Source organism: Sphaeramia orbicularis, chromosome 15 (assembly GCF_902148855.1).
Source record: "Sphaeramia orbicularis chromosome 15, fSphaOr1.1, whole genome shotgun sequence".
Classification (NCBI taxonomy): Eukaryota; Metazoa; Chordata; class Actinopteri; order Kurtiformes; family Apogonidae; genus Sphaeramia; species Sphaeramia orbicularis.
The window spans coordinates 31,656,474-31,683,398 of record NC_043971.1 but is presented as its reverse complement, the minus strand read 5'-3'; the positions used below and the strand labels follow the sequence as shown (position 1 = coordinate 31,683,398).

Here is a 26,925-nt window from a genome sequence, read left to right as displayed (position 1 = left end):
TGGCAAGATGGTGGCAATTACGCATCTAATTGACCGAACCACTTTTTTATGTAAAATAAGGTTATTTAAGTGGATAAAGGTAAGACGAAACCCACCTGCCACGTGCAGATATGTGTGTGTGTGTGTGTGTGTATGTGTGTGTGTATGTGCATGAAAGCGCAACAATAATAAATTATCTTAGTGAAAATCCCACTGATTTAGTATAATGCTGATATTAAAAAAAAGTATAATTTTTGTCATGATAAATATTTTAAAAACGTGATGAATTTCCCCTCCTTTTATTTGGAAATGTCTGTCAGCAGAGCGAAAAGGAAGATTAAATCTGAAATGCAGTTCACACAATGGTACAGTCCTCCTAAAAAAATGTAAGGAATATTCTCCATTTATTTCACAACATGATTCAGCAATACAATATCAAAACGTTGTGTTTACTGTACAAACGAGAGGCCGCAAGTGGCAGCTCCTCTCCCAGCTCCTCATTAAATATATACATTTACATTTGTACACCAGTGTTGTCAATATTTTTTGCTGCTCCTGCTCAAAAAAAAAGAAAAAGAAAAAGAAAAAGAAAAAAAACACAAAGTAGATTCAGTGTCACTGGAGCTCTCACTTGTGCTTAAAGGATGTGTCCGTGCGGAGGGAGCAGGAGTGAGAATCACTAAACTAAACATAAAGCTACATGGGTATTTTACATTTTGTCTTGATTGTCCCCCGTCAAACGCTTTAAAAAGAAAAAAAAAAAAAAAGAGGGAAATATTACAACAATACCTTATCAATTATCAATAATATAATCCACGGTGGATCACAAAACATAAGATATGTTTCCAGTTTAGTGGATGAACTCATCTATAGGCTCGTAATTCACAGCACACCGTCAGTGTATTGCACATCATCGCACTATTAATTCTGGAAATGTGAATAAAATAAAATAAAATCCGCTGTTAAGTGTGTCATAGATGGTAGACATGGTTGCGCCTCTTGGCTGCCGGTTTTCTGTAAACAAGGTTTTTTTTTTTTTGTTTTGTTTTTTTTAATACATCACACAAATTGGCCTGTTCATTTATAATGGTGAAAATTATAAGGAAAAAGAAAAAAAAAAAAAAAAAGCAACAGACACTCATCTCATCAGGCAGTGTAGGCAGGTGGACTCCTGAGGTGATAACAAAACGAATAATAATAATAATAATAATAATAATAATAATAATAATAATAATAATAATGCATTTTATTTGTTGGATCGTGTGTAAACTGTATCTTATGTAAAATGACACAATGAAGGCTATTTATCAAAACAGGTCCCAGAAGGCCTAACCGTGTCCCTCTTTTATCAGCCCGTGTTTTTATTGGTTTCTTCGTGTGGTCAGTTGTAGAAAAATATTTAGTCTTTTCTTTATTCTTCTGATAAACTGATAGGAAATAAAACACCATCTGCCGGTAAACTCAACCGTTCTCAAACCGGTCTGAGCAGCGGCACGGACGTAACGATGGGGTGGGAGTAGTACACGCCGGGGTGTGGGAAGGTGAGGAGAGGCTGGCTCACGGGCACGTTGGCAGCGGTGCCGCCGTTCTCCGTGGATGAGTTCTCGTGGTAGAGGATGGGGACCCGGACTATCCTCTGCGCCGCGGCGTGGCTCAGGTTGGCGGCCTCCAGCTCCGCGGCCAGCTGTCGTTTCCACTTGTTCCTCCGGTTCTGGAACCAGATCTTGACCTGGGTCTCCGTCAGGTGCAGGGACGCAGCCAGACCGGCCCGTTCCGAGCTGCTCAGGTACCGCTTCATGTCGAAGGTGGACTCCAGCTGGAACACCTGGCTCCGGGAGAAAACCGTGCGCGTCTTCTTCTTGCGACATGGCTTTTTGTCATCGTCCCTCTTCTTCCACTCTTCCACTTCGTCTTTTTTTGCTTCTTCCGTGTCGCTTTCCTCCAGGATGATTTCGTCGCCGCTTTTATTGTTGTTATTCTCATCGTCCTCGTCCTCATCTTTGGCGTCCGGCTCTGTTTTCAGGACCAGATCTGGTGTGTCTCTGTCCGTGCCCGAGGTCGGAGAGGAGTCTCTGGCTCCTGGTTTGTCGGTCACTGTAATGGGGACACAGAGGATAGTGGGTGTAAACACTGGACTTTATAACAGCCTGTTGATGGACCTGTGTGTGAAAATAGTCCCTGCAAAATATGACTGAAAATAGCCATATTCTCAAATTATCCCTTATAATAAAACATTTTTTCCATAGTGCTGGAACTCTGGCCTGTCTTTTTTTTTAACTGTCACAAATATATCCTCGCATCAGTAATTATTTTGCCTTTATCTGTTCTCCTTATTCCCACGTGAAAACCCCACACAAAAAAGTCAGACTCCAACTGTCACCGCCCGTCCCTCTGGGGGAACATGTTCATATGAGCCAATAGACAAATCAAAAGCATGCTTGTCTGCTGCGCATCGTCACCCCATGATTTGATGGCGTCTGCTTCATTTTATGCACAGTGTGTCACTTTATTGATCTATTATCCCACATGGCATAGCAAAATAGACCCAGGCCTACAGATAGAGTAAGGCGTCTGTTTATTTCACTCATCAGAAAAGGTGTAGGATGTGGCAATACAGGTGTCTAAAGGATATACACACTAACTCATAATTTAAGAAAAAAAATATCTAGGAAAGCATCAACTTATGTGATAATAATCTAATAATGTGCAATAATAAAAATGTGTTTTACCTTCGGGTCTGTGCAGGTGGGCGGAGGAGCTGAGGGCGTAGGGGTACCACCAAGCTGAGGTGCGCTCCAAGTAGTGAGCCGGTAGACTGAACCTCTGAGCGGGCAGGTCAAAGCGTGGAAAGTTGAAATCCCCGACCTGGGAAAGGGAAAATCCTCCCTCCAGGGCCGCCTTGGTGGCACCTAGTACGGGTTTAGGTTTGGAGGGTTTGCTATCACAGTTCAGCAGGTTCTTGATGAAGAAAGGAGAGTCCTTGGCCGAAGCGCACGTCTCTTGCGTCGTCTCGGGCATTGCTTCAGCTGTGGTCTGAACGCAGAGGACCACGGAAGTAGGGATTGGAAAAAGAATAACACACAGCACCGAGTTACGCACAGGCTGGCGTTATCCCGAGCGCGATGACTCCCTTTCTTTAAAAAAATAATAATAATAATAATAATAATAATAAAATAAATCAAAATTCTCAGTGATTTTACGCAAAGATTTGGAGCGCGTCAAAGCACACGTCCCTCTAAAAGCTAAAAATAACAAAAGAAAATATTTAAGGGGTAATAAAAAGATGGATAAACATGCAGATATCTCATCCCGAGGTCTTTCGTCAAAAAGGCAAACTGTGTCCACCGTGTCAGTCAGTCTGGCGTCTGATGCTAATGATGAAATAAAAATGTCATCCAAGTTAAATGCGGAAAGTATAGGCGATTGGGCATGTACAATGGCAAATGGGATTAAGGGAGAGACGGTGAGTAGAGAGAAAGAGAGAGAGAGAGAGAGAGAGAGAGAGAGAGAGAGAGACCATCCTCCCCTCAGTGCGCTCTGTGGCTGCAGGCGGTGCGCACTCGCCTGTTATTGGTCTCATATAGTCCAATTAGGCAGCAAATGAACACAGGGCTGTTAGCGCTAAAAAGGAAGGTTTGGGATAAGCGCCTCGAAAAGGATGAACAAACGAGTCCCTCAACACACAACTAACATCACAGACAACCCCTGACACACACATGGCATTCAGTAACTTTCATAGTTTTAGAAGGAGATTTCTAAAACACCAAATCATGCACTCACAGAACTAAAATTAACACATAAAACACCAAAAAGTCACATTTAATTTCTATAACTGACACTAAAATCCAGGGAAAGTTTGCAACTCACTACTTTTTGCGTGCATTTAGTGGAATTAGTAAAACTTTTAACTTCAAATTTAATGACAATAAAGCAAATTATTCCCAAATCCTAAAATAATTGAAGGCATTTACTCACCTACACAGAGACGCACCTGAACGCACCATATTACAGTCATGTGCCAAACCTGAAACTTAAATTGTTGTGTCAAAACCACATTTTTCAATATTACTCATTTCACTTATTTGTCAAAACAAAAATTAATTAATGTTATTTAGTCACTGTGGTGTCTCAACGTCAGTCTAAAAGTGGCCACAAAATTCCTTTTCAAGCACATGAAAAAGGCCTGAGAACAGACTGCTGCTCTCAGTGTGTCACCAATGGGCGATTAGATTCATATTTCTAATTCATTGATTTTCAGCGAAGGCCACTTTCAGAATGTCTCTGGGTCGCACAGACATTTATTTCTTACTAATCGATTTGGTTAATTCATCCCTCAGATTGCACTCTTTGTAAATGTGCTATGTATATTCACTCATTGATATTAATTGACTTGTTTAAAGCCAGTGCAATGGTAGCTGGTGCAGAGGAAGAACGAGGAGACAGCGCCCTCTATAGGCACTGAGGGTGAAGTGCAAGTGTGTGTTTTTGTGTAGTGTCTGCGTTGCTCTTTGTGTATGTTTATGTTTTTGACAATGACAGTTCATATCTAGTCTAAGTAAATAGTTATTTGCATATATGGAGTAATATAAACAGCCCCTGTAGTCAATACAGTTACAAAGAAAATAATAAATATTCGTGAGTATTAGTTACAGATGTAATATGCAAATTGAAGACAAAATAAGGTAAACATCGATCATTCAAAGCATCATTCTCTTTTTTTTTTTTTTTTTTTTGCATAATCTGTGGAGTTCTTCAATGATAGCACACCTCAGTGTAACTAAATGTAGTGAGCTACTCAAGTGGAAATATCCTGTTACTATGTGTAATTACCGTCTTCCTCGCTCATCATCACAGGTACTTGAAGGTACTCGAAGGCACTTTCAGATGTATTTCTCTCTGCCATCAGGTACAGATCCATATGTTTTCAGACTTCAGTGCACTACACACTATACACTACACAATAAAAAAAAAAAAAAAAAAAAGTGAAGACAAGAAATTCCTGAGAAAATGGTGCTCCTGGATGTTCTAAGAAGACAGCACTGAGTGTTTGTTGAACCCAGATAAGTAGAGATTGGTTACATTTCTTATATATTAGTGTACAAATTAGCATACAAATATATACTTTTTAAAATATTTTGGATACTGTTTGGGGAAGAATAAAAAAAAAAAATCGTTAAGAATTGGCTTGGTCACATTTTTCGAGACAAAGAAGAACTTTTCCAGTAGAAAATGTATATATTGAGTACTAATGATATTACTATACTGCAAATGTGAGAAATATTTAATAATACATTTTCATTTCATTTGTGGTGTGAGGGCAGTCTCTTTTCTGTATTATTTTTGTTGTTATTATTATTTTGTGTATCATTTTAACCTTTAATTGACTTTCTGAAATACTAGTCAATCACATAACTGTTTAATCTGTCTGATAATTATCCAGAAATATGACCACTGAGGGATCAAACCCTGAAACGACCCTGAAAATAAACCTAGACTGAGCCTGTGTAGTCTGTCCCTTAAAAATGCAGTTCATATTATGTTATGCATTGATTAGAAACATGCAGTAGACGTTGCCCAGAGGCCATACAGGCCTGTGAATGTTCCATAAGTCTATTTTTGTTGCTCCTCGGGTAGGTTACGATGACTTTTATATTATTTATTTCAAAGCGGCCAGATATTGATTATTTCACAAGGAAAAATGACAAATGGCAGCAGGGAATGACACGGTCAGCAGGTTCTATTAGAGAAATGATAGTGTTGCTCGTGGTTTGTTAAAAGGTCCAGTTTAGATACTTTATAGGTTTACATCCATCATCTTCTAATGACCTATTTGATGAAAAACACGCGCTCTGGTGACAACAGCCCTGTGCAGCCAACTTCGCTTTGTAATTGCTCCCATATTAAATATAGATTTTTGTTTTGATATCTTGTGAGAATTCCTTTCTGTGGGTCAAAATTGTGATAAAAGACATGGATGCAATGGCGAAACCTCAACGGGGGATAACTGGAAGAAGAATGGGGAAAATAGGTGGGTATGAGATGTTGATGACTTCTCCAAAATGTGTTTGAAAGTGTGAGTTTGTGTATTTGGGTCTGAGGTTGTGAGTGTTAATGCAGGCTTATGGATCAGTTTAGCTAAAGTTCAAGTTCATTTCATCATGAATTGCTTCTATTACTATACAAACTAGACAAAATTAAATACAAGTGATTCTATCTTAGATAAACATGGGTGTAAACTGGTGAAAGTTTATCCAAGGGTGTAACATACTCTATTTTATTGGTTATAGGAGGATCTGAAATGAGCAGTTCATACAAAACCCTGTAACACAGCAGGATCCTTTCAAACCATGAAACTGTGTCAACACAAACAGAAACATTTATCACCCAGTGCTGTCTGCCCTGTGTCCTTTTTGCACTTTAAACTGAACACTTCAGTTGGGATGAACCATTAAACCCGTGAAGGCCACGCTGTGATTGTCTAGATTTAAGTATTGCATTTAACTTGTAAAGGAATCGGTGTCCGTCCACTGACCCGGCAAGCTTTAATTGGGATTGTGCAGGTATTGATTGGTGAGTGGCCAGGCGAATCTTGAATTACAGCCTGATTAGCTTTTACTCGCCACCTTGCACCATCCAGTCCAATGAGCTCAATGTCATCCAAGTTGAAACACTTCAACCCCTACTTGACTAAAGGGGATGTTTTTACTTCCTGTGTGAACAGGAAGTGGACCTCTTTAGCCTGATCAGCCTGCCCGCAGGCTGAAAAAATTATATTAATATTCTTCTACGATAAAAATATAATAAATCAGGACAATGGATGTTTTTTTCAACTTTTGCTCAAAGTTTAGACCCTAATGTTAATAAAAGTACATCAAAAGTGTATTTTAGTGCAAACTTTAATGTTCAAACATGATTTTTAATCTTTGTGGGGTGAAATATACGCTATTAAAAATCTCCGACACGAACAATTAATTTATGCATATCATCGTCAATCCAGCCGAAAAAAACAAGCGAGGATAAAAAATTCTGATTTCTCTTTTAGTTTGTTACAGTTTACTCAGGCATAGTAATAGATACAATATTTTAGACGATGGGAATAGATTCTGTGAGGTCTCTAAATGTCCATAGACACCAAGAACATCCATATGAACCTGATTATTGTGGAGTAATTCTTCATTTACTTTGGGTATGTCTTTTTAAGTGTTTTTCCCCTGAAAATATGGTCAGGGTTAAACAGGTTAACATGATGACGACAGATTGAGCATCTTCTAACAAAAGCACTGTGGCATAATCTTTTCTTATTACCAGGTCACAACCATTTAAACATTATTTTAAATTTTTTTTTAACACATTCACATTCATTCATTTATTTTCTGAACCCGCTTTATCCTCACTAGGGTCACAGGGGTCGCTTGGAGCCTACCCCAACTACATATGGGTGAAGGCGGCGTACACCCTTGTGACACACCACCCTCAGCGGTGCTTGTAATTTAAGTTAGTTGGTTTCGTTCATTTCCTGTTTTATTTTGGTGGGGGGGTTTGTTCACTTGTGTGCACTGTCTGTCTTGTCTGTGTCCTCTCTGATTCCCTGATTGTCTTCACCGGGGGCTCATTATCTCCCTACCCTTTATATACCCTCCTCTCCACATGTCTGTTGTCAGTGCGTCTTTCATGCCAGGTTAAGTCAAGAGCTCCTTTGACCTTGTCTTGTTCCTCTGTGCTGCTTTGTAAGTTTGATTCCACATTTGTGAAGATCTTTTGTTATATTTTTGATACCTCAACTGAGAAGACTTTGTGTTAATTTTTTGATACTTCATTTTGTGAAGACCTTTTTTAAATCTTTAATACCACATATGTGAAGATTTTTTTGTCATACTTTTTGATACCTCGATTGAGAAGATTTTTGTGTTAATTTTTTGATTCCATGGAAGTGAAGGTATTTTTGTTACTTTTATATTTTGAGTTAATACTCAAACTAAGTTTGGTTTGTCTCTGTCTCATGCATTTGGGTCCAAGCCTTGTGTATTTGTAACAACCCTGGACATGTCGCCAGTTCATCACAGGGCTGACATGTAGAGACAATCACTCACACATTCACACCTATGGGCAATTTAGATTAACCTATCAGTGCATGTCATTGGATGGTGGGAGGAAGTTGGAGTACCCGGAGAGAACCCATGCAGACACGGGGAGAACATGCAAACCCCACACAGAAGGGTCCCACCCCCATCAACTTGTGTTGGAATTGAACCCAGGACCTTCGTGCTGTGAGGCAAGAGCGCTATCCACCACACCACCATGTTGCCCCCCCATCCAAATTTTAACACATTACATATCTTTTCAGATATCAATTGGTAACATTGTGTGGGTCTCACCGAGCGTAAACCCCCAGAACCACAAGCCCCCCCTCCTCCCCAAATCACCTCTGAATTTTGAAACAGCAATTAACAAATAATAATTGACCGACAATATAACTAACAGTGACTTGAATACTTGTCAACATCCATTTTTGTATATCTGATATATAATCAAACATCATTTTAAAAAAAAAAGGGTATGGTCTCACTTTGTAGGTTGTTATGATGATGCGATATCAGGCCTTGATTCTAAAAATGTGAGAAATAAATTCCATGTCTTGTGGAAGATATGAGTTTTCCATTTAATTGTGTATGTGAGCCTTTCAATAGCTCTGCAGGATGAGGGTTCCACAATCCATGAATTCAGTGATGGAATATCAACACTTTTCCAGTGTCCAGCTATAAGATGCTTCACATGTATTAGAAGTTCACCAGCCTACTTTCATGAGTTCTAAGAGCTAAAGTTTCTGGAATAAGACTTAGAATACAGACCTTTGGGCACATTGGGATTTTTTTGTCTATAATATCAGAAACTGTGTTAATTATCCCTCTCCAAAATTCTTGCATATGTTCACGTTTCCAAATACAGTGATACAAGGTACCTATCTTGGATCCACATTTTATACAGGTGTCTGGGATATTGGGGTTGAATTTGTTACGTTTTTCAGGAGTTATATAGGTTCTCATAAGCCAGTTATATTGAATTAATTTAAATCTGCTATTAATGGATATTGTTTGCACCTGGGAACAAGCTTTCTCCCATTCCAGTGTTTGTTTGGAGGTCTTCTATCCATGCTAATCTTTTATAATTTGAGGACTCTGTAGTCATTTCTATCATTTTCCTATATATCACTGAGATCTATCCCTTACTATAGGGGTCTGATGTTGCCATTTCCTTTAAAGTGCTTAAAGGAGGACATTGATATGAAAACATATTTAATAAACATCACTATGCCACTATTTCCCAAAGTTTAACTACAGTATGTATTTTCACAGGTGAAACATGCAGATAGTTATGATTTATGATACTTTCAAGTGACATTTCAGACTCTGAACATGGCTTCAATTAATTGCTTTTTCATCATTTTACTCATAGCGCTGCATAAATATAAAGGAGTAACGGAGTGTTTTATTTATTAAAAATAAACAGTAGAAAATTCTCCTTTACATAAACATTCCAAACTTTTGTTACAACATTATAACATCTGGTGTATTTTATATCTATCAGTGGCTCTTGAGATGTTTCTAAAACTTCACTCAGGAAACACATACACTTAACTACACCAGGGTTATGCTCAAAACTGAATATTATCTACTGCAGACTGATCCTGAAGTGTACAGTCTTACCTTGAATGTGATTTATTTCTCATTGCGTTTCAGTGCTTCTAATTGATCTTTAACCTATAAAGACCCAAACAGTCACCGACGACCAAAACCACATACAGATGTAAAATGTTTAAAAACTTCTGAATCACCAATCTTATCAATATATGTAAAGAATTAGTGTAAAATAGGGTCTTTGATCTTTTCATTGTTATCAGATATGACTTATTTGGACGTTCAGAGGCTCCGTATGAACGTGAAAACACCGTCATCTTCTACAACACTGATTCACCAGTAAAACCCATGGAGTTGGATCCATGACAGTGGATGGAGACACTGGGTTTATGTTCAGTTAATGATATATTTTGCTGAAAAACTCATGTTTTCTTCAGTTTTCTCTGTTTTTGATTTAATAACCGTCAACTTTAATTGGAGCTTTTATGAACATCCACATGATCAGTAAATTAAATATAATAAAATACCTGATGTTTACTGAAAAAAGCAAAGTACAGAGGATAATGTCAAAATAAATGGTGATAAATCACTAAAGAAAAGTTTAAGACAGAGAAAAAAAAATATTTTGTAACTGCCACAAAAGTAGCACCGGGCCTTTATGAGTTAATGTGCCTCAGAAACACTTGGAAATAAAAAAAAATAAAAATAAAATAATAATAATAATAATAATAATAATAATAATAATAATAATAATAATAATAATAATAATAATAAAAATAATAATAATAATAATAATAATAATAATAATAATAATAATAATAATAATAATAATTAGGCAGCAAATGTGTGCATCATGTGTGTACATACAGTAGTACTGTAGGTGACAACTTGGAATTGTTTTGAATACCAGTGACATTTGGACGAACATTACACCAGACAGATTTCACAGTAGGCTCCTCCAGCACTGTCTGTATGTTGTACTGTATCTGCAGTAAATGTAAATGCAGTAAATTCATCATATTCATAAGATATTTATTTATGACAGGAAGCCTCTTCCATTTTAAGATGCATTACTGTCAATCATTATGCTTAGGTCTTAAAATTGCTGTTGTATGATTTGATGCAGTGCATTTTCTATACAAATGAGAATTTGTGGCAAAAACACATAGTGTTTGATGCTATGAAATATGTTAGATAGCTCCTGACACCAGCAACTGATATGGACACTCAAATATGCATTATACCTTTTTCCACATATTTCAGTATAAAAATAAAGTGTAAACAGCTGCACGATAATTGGCTCCATGGTTGATCTTAACCCATAAAGACCCAAGCATCCACCTTTGACCAAAATGATTTACTGATATAAATTGTTAAATCCCTTTTAGTCCATTAATCCTATCAATACATGCAAAAATAATTGCTGTAAAATTCAGTTTGTCATCTTTTCATGGTGATCAGATATGGCCCATTTGGATGTTCAGAGGCTCCGTAGTGAATGTGGAAACACCGTTATCTTCTACAACATTGATTCACCAGTAAACCCATGAAGTTGGATCATTGACAGTGGATGGACACACTGGGTTTACGTTCAGTTAATGATAGATTTTACAGAGAAAGATATTTTTTCTTCAGTTTTCTCTGCTTTGGTATAATAACCTTTGGATTTACTTTGAGCTTTATTGATCATCTACACGATCAGTGAATTAAATATCGGAAAATACCTGATGTTCACTTAAAAATGCAAAATACAGAGCATAATATTAGAGTAAATGGTGATGAATCACTGAAGAAAGGTTAAAAATACGGAGAAAAAATAATATGGGGACTGCCACAAAAGTAGCACTGGGTCTGTAAGGGTTAACAACCTCTGTCATGTGAGTGTTTGGTACACTATGGTACCATACTGTAGAAGTAGCATCTAGAATTCAGTATGTATGAAACTGTGATGAACGTGCTAAACAGATGATGGTAGATGAAATGGAAAATCAAACCATGAGGTCAAGAGAATTATCCATAGACCTGCAAGACAAGAAACAAGAAATGTCGGTAATTTAAAGTCCCAAGAGGATGGTAGCCTCTATCATTCTCAAATGTAGAAATATTGTAACCATCAAATTCAACGATCAAATTCAGTGATCAGGGAACAAAGGCCCTTGGTCAGAGAGGTAACCAAAAGAAGGTTCTTAGTGGAGATGAAAGAACTTCACTGCCATGGACGATGAGCAGAACAGCTGCAACAGAAAGATTCAGGTCATATGATGGTAGAGACTCCAAACATAGACCATTACTCACTAAAAGGTACCTGAAATAATACTGGCAAAAGGAAAAATGTACGTGTATGACATAAAAAGCAAAGTCCTCCAGTCTAGATGGGAATGTTGACTTAATCACAAGCATCAGTGTCATATGTGAAAAACCAGGCACTGAGCATCACCTCATTAATACATTCATGCTATAACACAACGGTGGCATCATGGTCATGTGGAGCTGTTTTACTCAATCAGGGAGAGGGAGATAAGTCAATACAGAGGATGCAGAAAAATCCTGTTTGGAAGTCTTTTCTAGGGTGTCCAGGATCTCAGGCTAAAGGGTTATAGTCCAACAAGACCGTAACAGAAGCATACAGTGGAGAAAAAAGTGGGAAAACTCCTTTGGATCAACTCTCTCATCTGATCTTGAGCTCAAGCAATCAAGAGAAAAAGTCTCTGTAGCTCAAGAAAATCCCCAAAAACTAAGTGAAGGTTCTGAATGGGATAGTTCAGTCTTTATCTTTACTCCAGAGTCCTATTGTTACTTTTGATGGGGAGAAACATTTACTAAATCCATTTCACTACTGTCTGAGACATGACGAAATGTGAAAAACTTGAAAGCTTGTGTTGTGAAATGTTTTTCGACAGATAATAGCTATGATTTATAGTTATATAACATCCTATGGCACAAAAAACAGTAGCTTATTCATTACATGTGTGTACTATTTCAAACTAATAGTAAAACATCTTACTTTTAGCATTTGGGTGCTTCTATGAATCTGGCTACATTTTGGTACCTGGCACTTGGCAGCTTCTTAGACCCAATAATAAAAGAGAAATTGAAACATATTTCCCCCCCAGGATGTACCTAATGATGACCTTAAATAAATGCAAAAAAAAATTATACTCTTGCTCTGAGCCATCCCAAAATTTATGAATTTTTAATAAAATATTGGGGCCAAAAACAGGACCAAAATTGGGACATGAAAAGCGACCTAGGTGTCAGTGTATTTTATCTTGAAAACATGGCTTGAAATGGTCTTATATACCACTAGAAATAAAGCAGTGGCGACTGCTCGTCTTTCAGACAGGGGAAGCTCATTGTCGGCTTACATCAAAAAATTGTCAGGTTATTTAAACATAAATTCGGCCCTCTGTTCCTTTTTAAGAAAATGGTCAGTGACCTTATCGTACCAAGTAGGCGTCTTTTCCAGGGACTTGATAGCTAGTTCACTCCGACCTAGCCAATAGTATGATTGATTGAACTATCTACAAAACGATAATAAACTTGAACAAGGAATGATTAAATTATGTAACTGAAACAAGAAAACGTTGAAATTATATGAAATTGAAACAAGGAAGCACAATGAGTGTGTTTAAGTTACAGTGCAAGAAATGAACAAGTAATTTCGTAGTGGTTTCTCTCTCGATTTCACAAGCAGAATGCGCGACAGTATTAAACTGAACTGTGTCAAGTGAAGGAGTAGATCTCAAATTGGCTGTCAATCAAACGGGATTCAGCCTTTCAACTGATCCTCCAGTCAGCACGTGGAAGCCCAGCGTCCAGCCCAGCCGAGCTCCGCCCACAGCTCCATTCACCCCCAGAGGCGCCGAGCGTCCGGGGGCGGGACAACATCGTGGCATTTATCCAATTACCGTCCAGTTTTGAGGTAATGAAAAAAACTGTTCCATGAAGCCCCATTGAAGTACATGGGAAAACAGTGCAACGGGAATGTATGAGAAGTGAATAACATCGCATCCGTTAATTTGTGATAAAGCTGATTCTGAACGAACTCATCTTTGAGATGAACGTGTTCTAACACATTTGTAGTCAATGAAATGTCAACACAACCGTACATATTTGACCATTTAATTTTCGTAATTTTAGGGGAAGCTGAGCTTCCCTTGCGGTCTTTGAGAAATTGCCTCTGAAATAAAGACACTATGTTAAATTTACAGATCCTAGTGGTTTTTCTAATCCAGATATGTGGGTTTTTCATGAATCATCAGTCCCATTCCAGGTTTTGCATGTAAACCATTGTGTCCATTCACGTTACATACAGAAACTGCCCATTTAAACACATACAAATCGTGAGTGATTTTGCAACAGCAGTCATTTTTGTGAAACACTGCCTTGCATAATTAGTTCGATTCTCAAAATGTACCTCTGAGAGAATAAAAGGATATTTAAAAAAAAAATAGCAGCGCATCCTTTTTATCATGTTACAAAGATTTTTGCATAAAAAATTTGATTAAAAAAATAAATAAAAATATGTTTTATCTGAAAAATAGTTTCTTTTTTTATCTCAGTAAGTATTTATTTTTAAAATAGACCCAAAGTGCTTCCAAACTTGTGTCATAACATTAGTCTACATCTGGTTTGAATTTTTAGCCCCCATTTCCTGTTTTTAGGGACCAGTTTCACAGAAGCACCCATCTGCCTTATTGTCTACTGCTGTCATTCCCAGCGTGTGCTTTTATTTTCATGCGTTCAGACAGAGGCAGTTACAGTTGAAAAAGGGAATCGGGAGGAACTGTGTCTTCTATCGTCATGCACAATCTGTATTCATGACTCATGTTGTTAATAATTATTACTTCATCCTCATGGAGGCAGAAACCTTTTAGATTCAGACAGTATCATGTTGGACATATCATCACATTACGAGGACTGGAGTAGACATGAGCACTGATCTTGTTTTATGTACATTTTATCTCTTCCTTCATTGTTTCTCAGCAGAGATGATGACCTCTGTTAGGTTTGGATAGTAACAGTCATGCCTGCGATGTAGTCCTCCTTCTTTATTATGAGCAGCTTCATCAGAGGCACCTGGCCTCAATATCCACCCTCTGTTCTCTACCTCCAAAACTGTGCCCTGGATCGTCAGTGGGTCTGGGCTTTTACCCAGCCTGCCTGTATGTGTCATTACAACTCGGTAATCTGAAGAGGGCAACAGAAAAGTTCTCATCAGTGTCAGCCTGAGATATAGATATGGGCTGGGTAACAAATGGCCAAATACACAGGCAGCAGAGCAGACCATCAATAAAGCAATTTCTTGTGTCATAACAGCTGCGCTTTTCCTAAAGCCAACCTTTCAAAACTTTTCCCTCTGCAAATCGCTGCAGCCCCACCATTAGAGTCCTGCCTTGTGAATTTAATGGATTCCGTACAAATAATATTCCACCATAATGGAAAAGGTTGAAGTCACTGAAGACAGATGAAGTCATAAACACGTATAATTGAGAATCAAAGACCGATAAATTTTAAACTGCTATCCATTTTCTCTTTTTAGATGATGATCTATGTCAGTGCGGCTGCAGGAAAATGGAAGAGATTATGGGGGAAAATTATAACAATAAATTTTCTAAACATACACCTTGATTATGCTTCGATTTTTTTGGAGGGGTAGAGGGCAAGGGAGGGGGTTAGATAGAAGGCTGGGATTGCTGAAAGCTTGCTGGCTAAATGGCACCATAAAATAGGTTCCCTGCTCTTTTGCCTGCAGAGCGTAGGCATGCCTCGAGGTGTGATTTCCCCCTCTAAATGGGGGAAATGAATTGTGTAATTTATTGCAAACGTGCACACAGTGAGATTAGATCAGCATATCCCATCAAAGGAACAACAATCAATCAGCCTCTAGTTAACAGCTTGAAACACATAAACCAGGGCACCTAATGGCTTTCCAATTTAACAGATTGATAGACTTATCCGGTCCTAGGGGATGAATTAAGAAAACCGGGTGCTTTCACACAGGCACTGGCGCTTTTGACAGGACCTTTCCCCCCCTCTAGCTTACTTACCATCTATACTCCTGAATATAGAGATAAGGTTAACCTGAAAATAAAGACAAAGTCGGTTTTTCCACTTTTTTTCCCTCCCTTTCTGTTTGAAAAAAGCACTTCAGATCCTATTTGTTATTCAGATGAGGCAGGGAGTGGAAGTGTGTCAGATGTGGAGAATGGGCCCATTTTAATGACCTGATTATCGCGGGTCATTTGGAACTGTGAAATCAAGGAAGCTATTCAAAGCCACTTAACAATATCTAAATGTGACCCGGGCAACTCATTCAAGCAAGAATGTAGTTTAAAGAAGGAAGTTGTTTATTTCATATCTTTTCACTGCTGATTCATCAAATTCATCACATAAATACTAAAGCCAGTCCATTATATGTGGATATCCTCTACAGGCCAAATGTTATAAGAAAACAGCCTACAGCTGTAACAGAAGTTCAGTGACGCACAACACTGAAACGCAAATATTTAACGAGTAAATATTTACTGTGCTCCTTGTCTTAAATGAAAATATATGCTATTGAGAATTAAAAGTTGCTAAAAGTTAAGGAACTACATTTCAACAAATAGGATACAAAAACGACAGTTAAAAAAATGTTTTCTATTTGTTTTAATATAAACCATATGGAATGACCTACAGTGAATATTTTGTTATTGGACTTTTTTCCGAACCATGTATAAATATAACCATTTAACCCATAAAGAACCAAACAACCACTGGCGACCAAAATCATTTACCAAAATGAAATGTTTAATAACTTCTGATCCATTAATCCTGTCAATACAGTTTGTCATCTTTTCATGGTCATCACATATGATCCATTTGGACGTTCAGAGGCTCCGTAGTGACTTTAGAAACACCTTAATCTTCAACAACATTGATTCATCAGTAAAACCCATGGATTTGGATCAATGACAGTGAATGGAGACACTGCGTTTATATTCAGTTAATGATACATTTTGCTGAAAAAGTCACATTTTCTTCATTTTTCTCTGTTTCGGATATTATGAGAATTAAATTTAATCTGAGGTTTTATGAACATCTACAAGATCTGTAAATTAAACCTGGGAAAATACCTTTTATTAAAGAAATGTAAAATACAGAGAATAATATTGTAATAAATGGTGATAAATTGCTTCAGAAAGGTTAAATAGATAGAAAAAGTTATTCATTCAAAAAGTAACACTGAGTCTTTATGGGTTAACCATTCATGGTGCTTTCCAACTGTATCTGACAGAAGAGATATTTAACCATTTTTATTGTTACATTTATGCAATGACAAAACTTGTTGAAGGTTAGGGAAAGATGTCCATGAAGATGTGATCAAAAAACAAACAAATCACAATATATTCAGTCATGTTTATACCAAAGTGCGGTCTTCTCCTGGCCATTCAAAAAAGGCCTCTCTCATTGAAAAACACTGTAAGACTTAAAAAAAAACACATAAGAAATGTTGATATGACACATATTTTTTGGTCACAAATGTAGAGGTTATCCATCAGACACATATGATGGCAATTTTTTTTTACAATGGTGGCTGGGTTCCTTAAAAAGGCTAGCATTTATTTCAATATTGTTGTTTTATTCTGAATATCACTACTTGGATGCGTCTACACTTTGACCAGTAATTGAATTAAAAGGCCATTATCGCTTAATTTATAACCGACCAAAAAAAAGTACATAAGACAAATACTAGACTAAGGCATGAGCTTATTATAAAAGCAGTCAGATTAACAGACAGCTAAGACCGTGCAAAGTAAACACAGACAGATCAAAATGATGAAACATATTAGTGGATATAAGGACTGATCCTCTTCAAGAATCACTTGGATCCGTACTTAATTAGCTGGTCTCTGATAACTGTAATTCTATTTAGCACATCTATAATTTGGTTATTGTCAAAGGATTAGTTAGTTCCTGATTACTAAGTACCATCTTCAAAAACACCTCCAAACAAGGTTAAGTAGCTGTATACTGCCTTCTAAAGAGCTTGGCTTCAACCCCAGACCGTTGACTCAAAGAACCAGTGTAATGCATACTCCGTGTCACCGTATTATCTTGTCCACATCCACAGAGACAGCTGATCTTTCTGTGTCACTGCATAATTGAGGAGTCACTGGTATCAAGCTTGTGATGCTGAGAGGGTTGAGAAAGTGTTATCTTAGCCCGACACAACCAGACCAGAGGTACCGAATCAAGAATACCCAGGACCACGGATGGGGTGCGACCACAGGACACATGTAGAGTGATGTAGACTGTCCAACTGTGGATGTAGTCTGACAGATGGTCTTCAAAGGCCTTCAGAAACCACTGTCCTATAACAAATATATGTGAATGATGGGTGCACTCCACACTAATGTGACAGAACTCTACTTGAAAGAGGAAGCAGGTCTTCCACAAAGGTTGGGGTCAAATTTGTCCTGAAATGGATTGAGATTCAGCTCATGGGTCGGAAATGAGCTACAATTGATTACTAATGGATCAATTTATTGACTAATGAGTAAGTGCCCATTACCAACTTCCAAACAAATGGCACTTGAACCTCCTTTTTGTTGCCTGTAGCTTATTAAAACAAAAAGATGTGAAGAAAGATCAGATGATGGCCTAAAAATTAAGCTTATTACAGAGAAAATCCCCAAACATGTAAGAGGAAATAAAGACAGTTAACCTCAATAAAACCTCTGTTTCTACTTTCTGGGTCACAGAACAAAACTTGTACCTTCCCACTCGACTCTTATACTCCTATGTTTCCTGTGGACACCATTCCACTGACCCTCTTGTTTGGTCTGTGGGTAGAAAGGAGCACATGATCACAGAGTGCCTAAACATGATTGCTTTCCCCCCTCCTCGTGACGGACAGTAATTGGTGTTTGTTTGCTCTCTTTCCTCCCTCTCTTGTGTCGTGGGGTGGTAAAGAGTGCTATTACTGTCAGCTGATTAGTACGGTTCCTCTGCCTCTTCCAGCAGCTGTCAAAGCTGCCTAATGAGAGGAAACCTGAGCCCAGACAAGACAGCTCCGCACACATGTTTAACATAGTGAGTGTGAGAGAGAAAGATGTATTCATAGGATTAGTCTGTTATTCTGTATGTTTCTCCGGATGTGTAAAGGATGTAAATATATTTTATTAGGGAAACAAAGCTGAAGATCCAAATGACAGATGAAGAGTGGTACCAAATGTGTGAGATTCTGCAATATGGAGGGAATTCTGTTGGAGGAATTCACCCAGATTCTTTAAATCACCTAAAATAATAAGTAGGCAACTCACTTTAACACCGTCGAAGGCTGTGAGGGACTATAGAACCTGACCCTTCACATATTTTCTGGAAGTGTACAAAAACAAAATGTTAATGCAACAACTACACTGTTGCCCATAAAGTTGGAATAATTTTGTTTTCAGACACATTCCTCTTTTTATTCACATCAGTAATCACTTCTGAGCAGGTGCAACGATTACATACTGAGTCCCAGTTACACTTTATCAAGAGTAAATCACATTTTCAATCATTTCACGAGAAGAGGTAAAAATATTTTATTCTAACTTTATGGGCAACAGTGCATTAACATAATTTTGGGCAGTGAAATTCCAAATACCTGCTTGGTGATGTATCTTGAAAACACTGAGGATGGTATGATGAAACACAATCTTCATTTTCATTTGCAGCAAGTAAAAAGGTTTTTGCTATGAACTGGATTAATGTGAACACTCAAAGCCTGGTAATTGTTTGGATATTTTTGTTATGTTGAAGAAGGCACTTTCAACAAAAACTGGAAAAAAGTCATATTTATCTACACTTAAGCTGTCATCTTCTCTTTATAACAATCAAAATGACCATTTGATATTCTGTTGTTAGAATATTAATTATTTCTAGAATATTTTTCCAGCATCCACTTTATTTGTATACGTACTGTATGTGTTACTTGTCATAAACATACTGTATATAAATTAAATTATTTTACTTAAATTAAATCTTAAAAAAAAAAAAAAAAACAGCTTATTTTTTCATATTTGTAAAGTCATAATGTGTTTTCCAAAACTTGTGCCTCATATTTGTCCATAATTGGCTTTACTGATCACATCTATAGATTTTTCCAAAGCTATATATCTGCTGATATTTTGTTAATATTAATACATACATATATACATTTATAAACCCTGACTGTTAAGCGTTTTTATAAAAAGGAATTCACAGCTGAAAGTAAAATGAAAAATTAGTCACTTTTAATCACATTCAACGTTTTTTAATTGACTTCTATGTCACATACAAAAAATCTAAATAAAAAATTATCGCATCAGTTTCCTTTGTTTCAGTTAAAATCAAAATGGGATCTGAGGGCCTCTGTCTTTAATGGATCTCTAAAATTGCTCTCTTAATACATCAAGCATTCACACCAAGCCCTGACAAGTCTATCTTACTCACATCTTAACGCACCCCAAAGTCCTCAGGGCACCATGGAAAATTAACCATTTAATAGCAATAAATAACAGATTCTGACTCTAGGGGACTCCAAATCAGACGCTCTCTGCCTCCTTTCACTCTTTATCACACTCATACACATAAATAGCATAGTCTCAAATAGTCCCCCCACAAAATTGTCCAGTCAAATGCTGTATAACTGAGATACACTTTTTTTTTTTTTTATTCCAGTAAATTATAAGAACCACTTTTGGAGTTCAGTGACACTTTCTGTGGCTAATGATCTTTAATTAGTGTTAGTTTGTTAATGAGTTTTAATAAATGATTGGAAATAAGCAATAATACGATTTGTTTAATTCATTTTACAATCATCACAGCTTCTAAAATTTGTTGCATTTGCCTCATTTCATATTTTTGCATATATAATATAGCAAATTTAATAATATAAACATGTAAATGAGAGCTAATAAATTTAAAAAAAAATACAACAAAATCACACTAGGAAAGTTAAACTAGCATTAAGATAACCTGATAAAAGTATGCAAGGATTTGTAAAACAACTGAACTGATTCTGTCCTAGTTCAGACTCAGTTTTTATGCATCTTTTTAGAGTTTTTCTTCCCTGCTTCTGTGATCATCTCTCGTATTGTTGTAGGTGCTGCGTTGACCAAAATGGCACATTGATTATTTGTAAAAACATAAGCGCAAATCAAATCAACATCACACGTAGATGCATGAGGGCTGCCTACCTGTACACGCACAAAAAAGGGGGGTGGAGGTAGAGGTGGAGGTGGGGGGGTAGTTATTGACCAATTGATCTGATGTGAAGGAGGGGCATTTTTTTTCCCGGCCGTGGAGAGACCTTGACTGCAACATCTAGCAATCACTCCACCGATGTGCCTCCGCTACAACTACCTCTAACACCCAACTGTGTCCTCAATCTCCACTCCAACAGGCCCAGATATCCAACTTTTCCGTCAGCACTGTTATGTATTTGGCTTTTCTATTTCACTTTAATAGGGGAGAAATTGGCAACATATTCTTTTACAGCCCCTTGGTACCATTAGAAAGCCTGCTGTCATTTGGATTATTTATGAAAAACTATTTCATGCTTACTTACATTTGCCGCTTATTTTCCCCCAGTGTGACCTGCAGCAGATTTAGTTCCATTTCCAAAGCCTTAAAGCCAATTCTTTATGTCTGCAGGTCACCCTTCTCGATTGAGTCAAGATTGAAATACCAGTGTGTAGTGGGAAAGGTATGGCAAGAGGAAACCAATACTCTTTTATTGTGTGGAGAGCCATAGTCAGGAGAAAAGGAAGGGGGATACTGAAAGACGAGAAACGATAAAGGGGTAAAGGGAAGAAGGGGAGAGGGGGTGATTTTTAGGTGGATATATAGAATTGGAGACACCTGCACAAATAAGAGGCGATGCAAAGCCAGCAACAAAAGTTAAGGGAGGAATGAATGGTGCACAAACATCCAGTTGCTCATGTGCAGCAAAGGCAACAAAGAGCGGCCAAAAACTGACTCAGCACATAGGCGTTGAAAATAAAAACAGAAAGCACATAAAAAGAAGATGGCCTTAAATCTATACATTTTTATATTACATCCAAAAACATGTCAAACGTTGTTGCCTGTGGGGTGTTTTACAAGGACCACAGTGATAAACTTGATTTTTTTCCCCCCCAAGCATTTTGAGAATCTATACTCATAACGCTGCCTGTAACAGAAAATTGGCAATCTTTGTCTTTCAACAAATCAAATAAATCAAAATAAGCAAAGCAGCCACACTCCTCTTCTGAGCATGCATCTATACTCATAATACTATACTGTATGAGATGGGGTGTTTCACTCCCCATTGCACACATATAAACACACTTTTGATCTGGTTTGGCCTGGGCTTTATACAGTGACCCTAATAAACTGCGGCGTGGCCAGGCAGGTTTGTCACTGTCACAGGTAAATGATGTAATTAATGAGTGTGTAGTGGAGTGGATGGGAGCCGGGGTGTTAGCTTTTAAACACCTCTTCAGCTGACTGGGTTTGGGGAGGCCCAGCTGGACACAGCCAGCGGATCGATACGAGGTCAGGGGTCAGTCAACCCTCCCATTATGGCCGAGGTAGCTCCCATCATTGTCTGGCTAACGATGCCTGCAGGAGGGCCAGAGATGGAGCTCAGAGGAAACTGCTTTTTTCATCCTCTTGGACCTTAGTCTGATGGACTTTCTGAGGTTCAAGCCAAAAACTCCCATCTCTGGTGGGATTCAGTTAATTTACAAGTGACTGTATTGTGCTCAGTAATCAGATACATGTGATGTGAATATGGAAGATTAAGTCAGTATAATCAGCAAAACTGTGCTTAAGCCTTTCATGCATGAAATATGAGAACCTTAGTTGAGTTTTTTTCCTGAGTGTTTTTATTCCTCTTTAGGCATGAAAAAAACAATGTGATTGAAATTTTTTTATGAACCTATTTTTCATGGAGTTACAAAAATGTCCACTCTGCCGGACACCAATTTTTGAAGCAAAAAAAACATGTATTTAAAACCCATCATCAGAAAGTGATAAACTGCGTGAAAACTATGAAATAAAAACATTTTTCATGCAGCTAATCTGATGCTTTCTCACATTTTAACATACTTTAATACTTGTTATTACTAACTTCATGCAGACAATATGCAAAAAAAAAAACTTTTTGATTAAGAAAACTGTTGATTACAGTCTAATAACAATTAGCATTGATTTAACACGTTACTGCAGATCAGGTTTATCAACCTGATCTGCAAAGTTACAGTAGTGGTATGAATTTAAATGTATTATGGGATGATGCATAAGCATCCACTGTGTCAGCTGATATGGAACTAAAACAATAAAACCCATGAATATACAGCATAAGAGAAGAGCTGGAGAATAACTGTCCACTGTATTGACCAGTATGCACGAAAGAGTTAAGCTTATTTAACCCTTTATAGGGCACTCATTGAAATACCCTGAAATTCAAAATTTCAACCTTAGTGTGTTATTGGAGGACATGACAAGACTTTATTACTTTTGTGAATTTTTTTTGTCATTTTTTTATTGTTATGTAGAAAATCAAGGTCAATGAAATGACCAAATTTGGTTCCTTACATGTAAGTGGCAAAATAAATAAACAAATAAATAAATTTAAATTTAAATCCAAGCAGTAAAAAATCCAAGAAAAAATACATATAAGGTGAAATGAACATGTATTTTAAAATATTACAACAACATAAGTGCTGATCCAGACACCTGTCCACATCCACATTATCCCTTTGAACATCACTCCTTATATTAGTACCATTACTTCATGGTACCTAACAAAGCAGGTACACTCACTGTTCATGCAGAGGTGGACCTTACAGACCCTGTAGACCACATTGGACCTGAGATTGTTGACTCACTGTCCTCACTGGAACTGTTACTGTCACAGTCTTGTAATGTATGTGGAAATTACTAAAAATAGTTACTTGCCCGATGAAGGGTTAAAGCGCACAGAAAGGCAGAATAATATTTCTTTTTTTATCATTTCAAAACAAAATAACACAGAACCACTTAAGATAAAGATTTCCATAAATAAGCGCTAAGCTGAGCCGCTGGTGGTCCAGATGTCCAACTGAATGCGATGACAGATCGATAAACCGCAGAACTGTACAAGGATGTAAAACTGAGCAGCATGTTGACATTATCACTGTATTTAATCATTCGTTTAGAGCTGCTTTTCAGAAATTTGATAATATGACAACAAACAGAGCAGGCAAACATGAGAAACTGCTCCTGGTTATACTGGTTTAAGCAGTATAATGTGCCTGTTCATATACTAAATTACATGTACTAAATTTAGCATGTCTCTGATCATACAGAGCATGGCTTTTTAGATTCCACTTTTTTTTTTTTAAATTAGTCTGTAGTCACATAGGTTGTACATTTCTTGGTTTAACAACAGTATATTAAAATTACTATTAAATGGTTTGCTTGATTTGTTCATTTCACACCACTTGTACATTTAATACTGAGCATTTTTCAAGTACTTTTCTTTCTTTGTTTCAAACATCAGTTCTGTAGGCGCATGTGCAAGTGGGTTATTATAATAACCAGCATTTTTATGGACCCGCAAGAATTTGATCGTGTGATGTATGTCATTTCCAATGATGCTATTATGTAATTTCAGTGAGACAATGCATCACACCACAGAACCACAGAAGGTAAAATATACAATTACCTAATCCCTTAACCTGGAAAAGAAAATTACATCCACATTTCAAAGTGATGCTGTCATAATTATTCTATGTGTAATGTGGATTTAACTGTTTATCTGCATGACTTTGTCTGGTCTATCATTCAAAACAGCCTTCCTTCTGGTCACTTTTTATTCAGTAGCTACTTTAAAACATACCTCACTTTTGTTAAAGCTTTTGGTTTTATTCTGTGGAGGATCACTATGAACACTGTGACCAGTTTTGTTCATGATGTTGATACATTATTAATATTCAAGCGAGGGGGGTTGGTGGGGGGGCATGGGAAATCGTTCCCAGCCAGATTGGGTTTGATCAATATCCTCAAAGGGCAGAAGCCTCATTAATCTAAAACTTCCCTCACATTAGCAGGACTGTCCAATTCAGACCACTCTTTACTCAGGCTCAATAGCCACTCCAGTAGATCCATACAGAGATCAAAACTCAACAGCTAATTTAGAGTGTGCTCTGAGTTTTTATCAGATGAGCTCCCCAAGGAATACTGAGACCCGCTTTAGTCATGATATCGGTGCATAATGATCAGAAAGTATCTTATTTTGTAAAAGATTAATAATGAATGTGTGTTGTGTGCAATATTTCTGTATACACGAGTGATTAATATTCAGTATTCATTTTGATATCAAACTTTTTTTATGACTATAAATGCAGTAAATTTACAATTTTAATGAGTTCCGGTTTTCACACAATAACAGATATATTTTAATTTCTTCATCATAAGAATTTCAGTTAATGAGCCTCAAATTTTTATCTAACATGCTTTTAAAGTGCTCAGAAAAAAAAATAATTACACATTGACATTTTCATGGAAATTGGAAAAAGATTATAGCCATGATGGGGGTTTAATATGAACACCATGGCCGGCATACAAGAGCTGATCCTCATGAGCGTGACCACGACCCACTAGTGTTTAAGGACACACTGGTGGATGCACTATATTATCTTCCTATGGACAGGCCAATCCATTACTGGCCTTCTCAGAGTGCGAGTGAAATGCTCGTATTAGGGCAACTGTACCTTCAGAGGCATCATTCAGGACAATGAGCTATAGCCAGAGAGTGACAAGCTAGAAAAATGTCCCCACTTTTCAGGCTGTACAAATGACGTTTGGCCACGATAACTCACAACTGGACACTTCATTTCAAGTCGGGAGCTAGCTGGCCAGTCAAAAGCTATTATACCATCTTCTTTATTTGTGGCCCATGGTTTTGGTAGCCGGGCCATCAAATAAATACTGCTAAAATGCCGCTTCAGTCAAAAATATTGGTCAATTCTTTCTCTGTCGTGACTGGGTCCGGATGGCAACCTGTTTCTGATGGTATAAACCTTTAGGAGTCAGGTGGTCGGGGTAGTAGGCATCCATCAGGCCCAACAGCATCAGGACTTCATGTAAGATATATATGCAAGTGAATGGGAATGACCAATGCTGCGGCTCCCTTGCAGCAATTCTTAAAGCACAATAGTCAAATGAATTGATTACCAATTTATCACAGAGGAATTGCTTGCTTAGAGGAATAATCACTCACCAATAAAGAAGAAATGGCTATGAATACATTTCAAGGATGACAATCTTTGAGGAGTAATAGTATAATTTGTCACTTGTGACAGTCTATTTGATTGTTCCCAATATTTCAAGCTGGTGGGATATTGGACAGAATTACGCTGGGTTGAGCCTGGCTGAGGTGCGTGTGAATTTGTCGACTAGTGCTTTAATACGGTAATAAGGCAGTCAGAAGAACACTTAGACTTCCTAAGGTGACAGCAGGTTTATCGCGCATCGCCTCATAAAGTCCCATCATATCTGTTCCCCTACTATTATCAAATGGGTGTTTAGCACACATCTGTGTGTATGTGTGTGTATGAGAGAGGGTGTTTGTGTGTGTGTGTTTGTGTGTGTGTGTGAGCTGTGGGTGATGACATGAGTGCACAAAAAGATCAGCATGATAAATGAGTTGATCCTGGCTGAGGGCAGAAATACTCTTCAACAACAAAGATTTTGAGCTTTTTATAAGATAAATAAGCTCATCCTCCCACAGTGAAGTGAAACATTTCTCTTTTTGCTCCTGAAGCCCAGGCAGCTGTGGTCAAACTTGGGTCAATAAAATGTCTGTCTGTCCATTGAGTTTCCACATCTATCAAAAGATGAAAGTTTGTCTTTAAAGGAGAGATAGGATTCAGTGGTGAGAGAGGGAACGCTTTCTGTAAGGCATGCAGGAAATTAATCAAGGAAATGGGGTTTTTGGTGTGCCTATATCACATCTAATCTATCCTTTGTCCACATGTAGCCGGCTCCGAGCCTCACCAATCAAGAGCGACACGCTGGCTTTATGAAAAGGCACTTGTTCCCTGCATAATTGGGGGGTCTCATTGCTGAGTTAAATGGGAGGAGGGGATGGAAGGAGGGGCAGTCTTGTTTGCCCATGTAAAGTGTGATCCAGATAATAGCGTTCTCATCAAAGGCGGCAATTACATTCATTACATTGGCACAAGGTGCGCCTGTAAGGAAATTAAGTGGTGAGAGGAAAGAAAAGCTTAATATATACCTCCTTTATGCTACCTCCACCTCTCAGTTCTTTTTC

At 37.6% G+C, this 26,925-nt stretch overlaps 1 protein-coding gene across 1 annotated transcript; it reads right to left on the bottom strand.

The window, feature by feature from the left end:
- Window positions 1-366: 366 nt before the first annotated feature.
- Window positions 367-26,925, bottom strand: hmx3a (H6 family homeobox 3a). The gene is made up of 3 exons (XM_030155172.1): window positions 26,890-26,925; window positions 2,709-3,012; window positions 367-2,073 (listed from the first exon to the last, which is right to left on the bottom strand). Exons 2-3 carry the CDS (start codon window positions 2,995-2,997, stop codon window positions 1,451-1,453), a joined length of 912 nt encoding a protein of 303 aa, XP_030011032.1. The 5' UTR covers window positions 2,998-3,012; window positions 26,890-26,925; the 3' UTR covers window positions 367-1,450.

Bases quoted from the DNA above. Each gene is read 5' to 3' on its own strand.
- hmx3a (XM_030155172.1), bottom strand. From the start codon at position 2,997: ATGCCCGAGACGACGCAAGAGACGTGCGCTTCGGCCAAGGACTCTCCT. The intron at 2,074-2,708 runs GTAAAACACATT...TCCCCATTACAG, and splicing joins CCACCTGCACAGACCCGAAG to TGACCGACAAACCAGGAGCC.